The sequence below is a fragment of the Saccoglossus kowalevskii genome, chromosome 7 (assembly GCF_978046115.1).
Source record: "Saccoglossus kowalevskii chromosome 7, keSacKowa6.1, whole genome shotgun sequence".
NCBI lineage: Eukaryota > Metazoa > Hemichordata > Enteropneusta > Harrimaniidae > Saccoglossus > Saccoglossus kowalevskii.
Window position 1 is genome coordinate 16,854,479 of NC_140647.1, and position 10,464 is coordinate 16,864,942.

Below are 10,464 nucleotides of genomic sequence, written 5' to 3' on the forward strand. Positions count from 1 at the left end.
AATTTTGGAAAATGGTAGCCCTGAGATAAGAGTTCATACCAATAGTCAGTGAATCTTAGGCGACTCTTGAATTCAAGACCTAAAGTATTCAGGCAAATTTGGATTCCTTTGGTGTTATACAAGGTATATAATAAGAGTTGATGCAACAAGCCATGAAAGAAATTGCCTAAGTCACTGAGATGAATTGAATACCACATACCGGTACATATATACTGTAAAATACTTTGTTTTAGCTGGAATAAATTTTCGCTGAAAACACTTTTTTGGTGTTCTGTATGGAATTTATTTGCACTGAGTTGAATGAAAAATGTAAGAAAAAACCTAAATTCGCTGGGTTTTATTTTCACTGAATCATTTCTTCAGCGAAAATAGCGAAAATCAAGTAGTTTACAGTACTTGAAATTGGTCTATTGGTTAGAAAATAAGAATACATGTAAAACTTCCTACTAATCATGTATGAATTCTATATGACACAACCTCAAAAGAAATAGAACAGTTACACTGCCTCGTTTCTCTAGTACACCATCACATACATATTATATTGGTATTTACCTTTCTTTGTTGGAGAGATCACTTCAGTCACTTTTTCCTCCACATTGCTTTCTTCCGATGCTCCAATTTCTTCCTCTAACTCTTTTCTTTCAATTTCCTCCTCCTCCGCCTTGCTGATGACTTTCTTTGTGGCAGAAGCCAGTGCTATCAATCTCAGCTGTAATTCAGACATCTCATCGTCCTCATCTTCAATTGTCTGTAAAGAAATACAAAACATGATGACATCCAATCACCAATAGCATAGCAGGTAGTTGCTTGCAATCAGATTTAAATGGGGAATGGTCAAATCAAGATTAATTCACTTGCAAATGTTACTTTGGTTGAACCTGAGTCAAAGCTTGCATTTGTACTTGTAATTCGGACAATACTGGGTTTGTTAAACAGTCAGAAGTTCGCGATAACAGGCAAAAATTCAACACCCTCAACTATTAGTAGCATATGTGCTTAACAGGCATTTCTATGGTCAAAATAAGCTGTATTTTAATAATTTTTTGGTTTATGTGCACTTCTAATAGAACAAATATGGTATTTGTGATGAAAATGCTTCAGCCATACATGTATAATACCATTTTCACTACAAGGAAAACAGCAAAAATAAATACTTTGAACTAATACAGATTCCAAGTTAATATGCCATACCTCTGGTTTGGCTTCAGGTGGTGAGGAAGTCTTAGCCTTCACCTTAACTTGAGATCCTGATCTTGACCGCCTCCTTCGCGACCTTTGAGCTTTCACAGCTTTGTCCACTGGTAAGTCCTTTGTAATAAATTCAGTTTCCTTGTTCAACTCTTCCGTCTTCTGATCAACGTCTACAACTGGGTTTTTTAGCAAGATTGCTTTCGTTCTTACTTCCTCTGCATTCAATGCCTCCAACTTAGCCTGTATTGCACGGTGTTCCTTTAGCAGTTCTTCAAAGGTGTTTTTGTTCTCTTGTATTGCCCGATTGATCTCTTCGTCCGTGGAAGGGTACTGTTGATAGTTTGTGTCTTGGACAGGTAATGCTAAATGATAATACTAAGGAAATTAATACAGTTGTCAAGACATGTGAATGACATAAACCTTGGCTACCACTAACCCTTCGCCAGTCACCTATGACAAATTAGTTTGGGATTATGTATATTTCACCACCAAACGTGAAATGAAAGAAGTCATTATTTGTAAACATTCTGCTATCCATTACCCGCGAGAAAATACAACATGTATACATCAGCAAAACATAAAAACTTACTCAACAAGCAGGAAGTGTGGTAAAACTCTTTTGCAATGCGATGGCAATATGTGAAATCACCACAGGTGTACTACTAACCATTGCAATGCACTCTGAGTTTTATCAGGGTTTTGTGACTACATGTATTGTTGTTATTAGGTCACACTCAGTGTCCTTACCAAACATCAGACATTCACCCCATCATTTATATTTTTCTCTCAGTTTTTTTTTTTTTTTTATGAGAAGAAATTGTTTCATAAAAATATAAGGGAATACAAGTGACAACACAATGATGTAGACGACAGGTGCAGAGTTTAGTTTACACTGCAGTTTATTTACACTGGAAAATAATTATTATTTCAACATTGGCAAAACTAAAATCCATGAAATATTTAGATCTCTAACCTAAATAAAACTGTATAATCGTAATGTACTGCACTCATGACATGTGCAAATAACAATGGCGTTCCTATGACAGGACTGTTACTAGCGCTATATGCAAGGATGTTTTAAGGGGTGGTATTTATGTGACGATCAACAGTCCTAGTGAAAACGAGCATCTCCACATTCATAGACCAGTACATAGCTAGACTTTTATGCACTCTTATACATGTACTACACCAATATTGTGACAATTGTTTTAATATTAAACATTTGATATTTTGTTAAATACTATGGTTCAATTTCCATTCCATGATCCTTGGCAATATTCAATATGGTGAAAACACATAAGAGGAACGAAATGCTCATGTCTCAAGTTCCACATGGATGGATAATTTTCTCAAACTTTATAAACTGATTAAACATTTCTGCCTGACATATTTATTTCCTGGTGAGAATAATGTTGAGCAATATTCGAGCACTCTCTTGGATTTGCCATCATTCCAAATTCATGGCATCTGTAATTATTATTTATAAAAGTTTGTTCACACAAAGTTGTTAGTGGAAAGAGTTTCTTTTGTACCCTACTCCTAACTCTCACCTCTAGCTTTCCAATCTGATTGTATATACCCTCTCTAGATAACTACTGTAAAAGGATTAATTATTCACTGGGTTTTAATTTGGTTTATTTCGCTGACTGGAAAATGCGCTAAATTAAAACCCAGCAAATATGTAAAATTTAGCATGGAACACATTATCTAAATGATAAAACCGTGAATTTAAAACCCACTGAATAATTCTGAAATGGTAAATCAGTGAAATTTAAACCTAGTGAAAATGTTATAGTATAGTGCATACACAATTAATTGGGGATCGCTGAAGGGTAAAGGTATGGTTGGAGTAATTTAAGGGTTAGGGGTGAGGAAAAGAGACTCTTTCACATTGAAAATTTAAATTTAGTACATTATTCTCGCAATTCTCTAATTCAAAACCATCAAATATGCACACCTTAGTAATAAAACTGTAATCAAAATTTAGGAGTGATCAACTTTAATCGCGTTTATGACATCATTATATTGAAATGTGACAGGTGAGCACGAGTCGAGACAAAAACATGTTTTTCATATACATGTAATTTGAACACACTCCCTCCTGTGCTTGAACACACAGAGACACACACACAGCGAAGACGCCATCTATAATTTGAATATGGCAAACAATAAAAGGATACGTTTCGTTGAGCCTCTGTAAGCTCCCCTCTTATTCACCCCTCGACCCCTCATGTTTCTGTTGCCAGACTGAAATCGGCCCCGTCCACGTCCAGTTCCAGTTCCTTGTCCTCGCCCTGGTCCCTTTCCCCGACCGCGCAGCAGTCGAACACCGGGACTCGTATGTTCGTATGCTCTCTGGCCCACGCCACGCAGTCTATTTGTGCCGATCCAATATCCTCCTCTGGGAGCTCTAATTTGGTCACTGGGGTTAAATTTTCGTCGACGTCTTTCGGAAAAGGTATGCACTTGTGAAGGCTGGCCTTGCATTCCTCTGGAAGAGACACCACAAAAGGTAACCTGTCTCACTTCAGCTACTGTCCCTTCTTCTTCAATCTCGCCATCTTCGATTTCCCCTTCTTCCATTGAATCGTCTTCAGCTTTCTGTGTCGACATTTTGTAGATAATGTCGCAATAAAATTGGTATTAATGTGTGCTATTGGTCAGAGAACGCAGTTAATACTATCCGCCATCTTGGAATTTAACTTTTTAACAGTGGTGATAGGGGGCGCTGTTTTGGTTCCAATTACATGGTTGTCCCAAATACATACCAAATACAGAATATACACGTCAAATGCACTCACGAATCATAATTCAACACGTCATTCTTTCGGCATATTGCAGTGGCAGCAATAGCACCATATTTTTTTAAAATCTGGGGGGTCCAGAGATATTTTATATTTTTTTATTTGTTTGTTTGTTGCGCGAGTCGTATAACGTTACTTCGCAATAACGAAGAAAGTGAGATAAAACTATGGGAATGGCAATTTCCGATGCAATGTGTAATTAAAGGGCGGCGGTCGTCGGGCCGCGTCCTGTTCGAGATGGGACTCTTAAGCAACGTACACAACGCGTGAAGAATATAAAGTTTGTTTACATGAAATTCGAAAACGCGGTGCACGACGACCACCGCGCTTTAATATCGAGGGATATGTGTTTATTTTTTTCCAAATTCTGAGAATTTATTTGACTGTATGGTGGGAATTAAGTTATTTGACACGGCCGCTGGATTATTTAATTATAGGCAGTCGCAGTTATTCATGTAATGCATGTTGTTTCTGTTAATGACGGAAACAACTTATGAAGCAACAGTAGATTGTGAGCTAGAGCCGGCAAATGTCTAGGCGTGCCAAATTAAACACGTCTGAGTGTGATCAAGATGAAGAGGCAAGTCAGTTGCCAGGATAATCATGTTGTTTCTGTTAATGACGGAAACAACTTATGAAGCAACAGTAGATTGTGAGCTAGAGCCGGCAAATGTCTAGGCGTGCCAAATTAAACACGTCTGAGTGTGATCAAGATGAAGAGGCAAGTCAGTTGCCAGGATAATCATGTCTTAAATCTCATTAAAAAAAAAGCCTTGCAAACTGGTACAGTCAACGAGTCAGTAGTGTATTTCAAAATGCTCCTTTTATGTTGAAATACATTCTACAGGTCTAGAAATTTAAATCTGTCCTTTCTAGATTTGTTTGATTTTCTTTTGCTCACCCTCCCTATCATTTGGGAGGTATAGTTTAATCCTTTCCAGCCTTTTCGATGTATAGCAATAGTAACAGTTACAAAGACACGATACAAAATACAGACAATATGTTTGCAAATCCAAACCTGGTATATATAAAATGTTTTCTTATAATACGGCATAATATACACGCGCCAAATATGCTGGTTGTTGTCAATAAATGACTTAAAAATATTGAAGTGATTAAAATAAATTACGCCCACGTGCTTCCCACGCTTTCTCCGTACACTACAAAGCATATGACAACACATCTATGTATCTACGTCGTAACTATATGGCAGGGGTTGAACAATTTACAGTAGAGTGTCCGAGAAAATATTATATCGCTGTTATGATGTTAGTTCTTTATTTATGACAAAATGAAACTTTATCATACATTCACTAACAATCAAACGGAATGCCGGTAGATTTTCGGTCAACTTGTTCCTCCCTCTCCATCTTTTTTCTCCCAACTCCCATCCCGATTTTGCCCCCTCGTTGTCTTGATCAATAACGTCCTATCTTCGGGCATAGTGCACGTGTTCACAGCAGCTCTAAGATTTCAGGTGTCTATACTTTTGTGTCAAGGTCATTATTTTATGCGAACTTGCAGATTGTATGGATTCACATATTTTCGTTGTCGTGACGTCACTATCACCTCAAATTGGTGTCTTGTCTTGCGTCCATTGTGACCTTCTGTGGGAAAGACTATAAAACAAAACAGCGTGAACAGTCGTGGAAATGTTAATGCACAGCCTGTACGTTTTCTATCAAGAAATGTTTTACTTATATTTCTGTCTATATCATGTGATTGTTAATGATTCGTTTAATAGTGTATTGGTAAAATCCACAAATTTGAAAACAAACAGTACGTGTTATTTACATTTCATTTTGTAACATCAAACTGATTACGATGACCTAGCCCTGCGTACATGGCTGTGTAGGGGTGATATTTACATTGGGCTTCTTATAAGGTCCCGATGAATAGGAGCGCCTCCATATTCACAGACCTGTACACAGAGCTAACGATGACCCCAAGTCTTATTTTCTTTATCTCTGTAACATCAAATGACAAAAATGTAATAATAATAATAATATATGATAATGTTTGTTCCACACTATGTAAAATTAACGGAAATGCCATTTTTACTTTTGAGAGGCGCGTTCACCCATTTGGTAAAACCAGCATAGACATATTTTATATCTATGTCAGTCACTGTATATAAAGTTGCACCCATCCTCAGTTATGAGATATGGCGAATACTAGTACATGTAAGTCAAAAAATTAAGACAACTTACAGCAGCGGGTACGGTTCCATTTACTGTGAACACAAGACAGAATGAAACGGCAATATTACAGTATTAGACACTTGTTAACAAAATAGCTACATTACTCAAAGTGTTGTCACAGGAAGCAATGGCTACATTGTGAGCAATATGGCTATATCATTCACAAAATTAATATTTTATTGCGGTCACAATAAAATGGAGTGTACGCCATTTCATACGCCATCAACGGCAAACTCAGTCGGTGCTTATACCGGTAAAGCGATATAATATGTTTCATGCCGTTGTTATAATGCAAAAAAAAATCGAAAAATCATGAAAAAGTAACAAATGACGAAAATGGGTACAAGCTGTAGACCAACGGCTACGTCAAATCAAGGACATATATTGTACATCTTCTACTAGTACACTATTACGTTCAACTTGAATGATACAGAAAAAAAGTTTCATTTGAAAAAAATGCAGCTTTTATTAGATAGTATATAATTTACCCTCGAATACGAAATGTTGTAATGACGAGGGTGTTTGCTTGATTTCAGAACTTCTTAAAAGAAAACATTTTCACGTGATAAAGCGTTTTAAACTTTTGGTCAAAGCTGACTTCACGATCAAATTGAGATCAATTACATGTATGTGTATTTTACGTTCCTTTTTTTTCTTCAAAACTTTTGAATGTCATAATTGTTCCCGCCATAATTTAGGTGCAACGTTTCACACATTTTGATGTATAGTCATATATTTTATTCCATACCTTTAGACAACAGAACATAATTTCCAATTGACTACAGAGATTGGTCTACGTAAAACAGTAAAAAAAGTATAGAAACGATTATGCGGATTTGTTTTGTAAAAGATATCAAAAGTTGACTGTTGCGCTCAAATGTTTTAACAGAACCCCCTAGCTTTTTCTTTAAGAGTGATAAGTCATAGCAAAAAATTGTGGTAAGTATATCAAGTCATGCCAAGTGTCAGGTGTCAGTTGGGTAACCAGCACCATCGCCAGACATGTTGGCGTGAATAGCGCCCTCGTCGGTCGGCATCAGATCTCACTATGTTAGGTTTGAAGTGCCGCGGAGGGCGCAACCTTGTCAGGTTACCAACACCACAATACGACGCATTGTGTGTTGCATTGAACAATAGCGTATCTCAACGTTAGTGGACGCAGTACTATTAGCGTTCACATTAATTCGAGCTAAACGCTTCAGCACAAACATAATTAAAGCGGCGGGAGTCGTCACCTGCTGATTATATCTAAATTGAAACAACTGTACATAGCACAGGCATCCAGTAGAAACTAGGCCATGCATTGTTTTGAAGTTCAGCTGCATTTGGCCAAATAGTAATAGTAATCACTTAAGGTAGAGATGCACTTTATTTGTGAATTTCAATCAAAAATAGTTTTTTTCGTTTTTTATATAGATTTTTATCTAAAGAACATTCTGTGAAAATTTGACCAATGAATTCTTATTGGAACACCGTTAAAATTGCTGTTTATTTTCTGGTTAAAAATAAAAAACACTCACACGTGGCAATGTTTATGTCCAATTGCCTAATTTGCATGAGTAACCAAATAACAAGACCTTTGATTGACAATATGCAAATCGAGATTGTACGGGTCATAGTTCATTCAATTCACGTGCATGTGCAATTATTCTCAAATCAGTTCTCGCTCGCTAGCAAACCAAACATTATATTTCCTCAGCGTTTTTTCTTAATTTTTATCATTACATTATGCGTGGTGTGTAAAGAAAGAGAGGTAGAAAGAAGATTCAGATGATTTCTATGTCGGAAGATGCAAAAGCTACACTGAAGGCATCAGCCCACCGAACGAAAAACAAATCGATGTGAGCGTCCAAACATGACTTTCCCTGAAGGCATGAATCCGAGTTTCTGATTGACTGAGAGATTTTATTTTTAAATAATTGTTCTCAAAAAATAAACTGAGCATGGGAAGAATAATTTAACATTGTTTACAGTGATAACTGCTCATAGTCGAAACGAAGCTTACCCATTCACGCTAGTCACAATAAACATCATACTCTTGAATAGGCGTCAATGACTACGGTAAAACTTAGACTCTATTTTAGGCATTAGGTATGATTGAAATGACGCCAAAATACACCTTAAAAGTCCCATTTTATTTTTTTTCTAAATCCCATCCCGAATTTACGGCAGAATCTGGTCCCTCAAATAAGGGACACGTGAGCTTTGATTCTAACCGGATATATTGCACTGGGTCGGGGAGATACAAACTTTTGTGTATCTTTTGTCCAATGGGTACCTGTACTTCGATCATTCGCAAGTTTTGCTCGGTGATGCGAGACAGCTTTGTTTGCAACCGGACGAACTCCGTTTAATTCAATGAAGCAAACAACTGACAATGCTAAAATAAATTGCAAAGGTACGCTAAAATTAATTGAAAACAACCAAATAATTTCAATGAAAATTTAATCACAGAGAGAGGTAACTTGATACATTACGGTAACAACTCTTTTGACGCGCTGACCGCTTCTCCGCGTCTGATGTTTTGCTTTCCTTGTCATAATACTTACTGATTGATGATTTTGTTTTGATTTTTGAGTTTTTTAGCCTGCAACACGGCCACGACCCTTGCTTTTTCCGTGAAAAATGGGGAAGTTTACGTAAATTTGACGGACATTCCATTTTTTTAAACTACCGAAGCACACTGTTTAGCACTCCTATTTTTTTCATTTGCCGATTTCTATTCAGAAAAATTCGACCGCTCGAAAATGCACCTTAATTTTGCACTCTTAAAACATGTCAGATTTCCAACACTAATTATTTAAAACCGGTCGAAATTTTAAAACTGTTACGTTAGGAGCTGGAGCTCTCTTCTTGCAGGCGACCGTCGCCGGTAGTACAACAGCATGTTTTGTACGTACATCCGTGCGCTGATTGTCTGCGTCTGTCTTAGAAAATCCCTGAATAAGGCGTTGCCAAAATCGGAAAAATAAAAAAATGCCTCCTTAAAAAACGAACATAATTCAAATATTTCATTTAACAAATATGTTGCAGTGGGAAAAATGGGATTGGAAACTATGAACAAAACTTCTGTGCCTCGCGTTTCGATTCTAGGATTACGCGATTATTCATTATTGTGCGTTTGCTTCCTGGAGTTGGTTCTCAATACTACATAAAAATCATCAAGGATAAATAATTTAATATCCCACTTTGTACTCTTCACGGTAAACCATAGGCTCTGAAATACTCGTAGATTTTTTATTGAAAATACATCGAAGAGAAGCCATGTTTTGATCGTGATAAAAGGTCACCTTCCTAGGACCGCCCCCTGTTTAATAATTCATGAGATGACGTCATATTTACTGGGCATTGCCACGTGTTTTTACCGACCCCATCAAAACACTGGTATGAATGACGTGTTTCTGATTTATATATTCAAGAGCAGTTGTTCTGGTCCAACGATTTTACATAAAATGTCTATGTCTATACGTCAACTTTCAATTTCAATAGTCTAGAAAGTATGACAAAGTATGACAAAGCAGTAAATCCCGGTTTAACGCGCAAATATGCAAATTAGCCTTTTTCTCGTCTTCTATTTTTGGTGAATTCTTGGGTTTTAAATTAAAATAGCTGATAGACGCTTTGGCCATTTGCCTCGAAATTTTCACACATTATTGACAAGGTGTTCCCCCTTCAAAATGCGTCCGGACAGTTTATTACGGCGAGTGGAACAAAAATAACAAGTCCGCAATTAGCATGGATATATAAATTATGCAAAAATAGAAAAGAGTGAACTTTGAGGTCATGCTGTGTGACTTTGAAAGTCGTTAGAGAGATGAGTGGACGCATTTGAATTAGTAGTATACCAAGGTATCCAGTGATGTAATTTTACCCACAAATGGACTTGAAGTTTTTAAGCTAATTTTTTTAAACCACTTTTGTCCAAAAAAGCATATTTTTGACCCAAAATCAAAAACGCATTCTGGATATTTAAAATAAAGACAAGTTTTACAAAGTTTGTATAATAAGCTTTCAGAAAATATATAACATGTTGGATATATAATACCATCTTCATTTTCTAATTACTCAATTAAAAAGCAAGCCAAATAAACTGCATCTCTACCTTAAAGCGCGGTGGTCGTCGCGTAGCGCGTGTTGGAATTTCATGTAAATAAACAATGTATTTTACACGCGTTGTATACATCGCTATGAGTTCCATATCGAATAGGACGCGGCGCTACGACTGCCGCCCTTTAAATATGTGAATATGATCATTAATAGAGTTAAAA

At 36.7% G+C, this 10,464-nt stretch overlaps 1 protein-coding gene across 1 annotated transcript in view; it reads right to left on the minus strand.

The window, feature by feature from the left end:
• Positions 1 to 3,888, minus strand: part of LOC102805531 (zinc finger C3H1 domain-containing protein-like) — a 41,278-nt gene extending 37,390 nt beyond the window's left edge. The window contains exons 1-3 of the mRNA XM_085501174.1: positions 3,372 to 3,888; positions 1,192 to 1,553; positions 553 to 748 (exon numbers count right to left, since the gene is read on the minus strand). Coding sequence (XP_085357300.1) covers positions 553 to 748; positions 1,192 to 1,553; positions 3,372 to 3,804 — 991 coding nt within the window. The 5' untranslated portion in view covers positions 3,805 to 3,888. The remainder of the gene's footprint in view (positions 1 to 552; positions 749 to 1,191; positions 1,554 to 3,371) is intronic.
• Between the last annotated feature and the right edge of the window lie 6,576 nt (positions 3,889 to 10,464).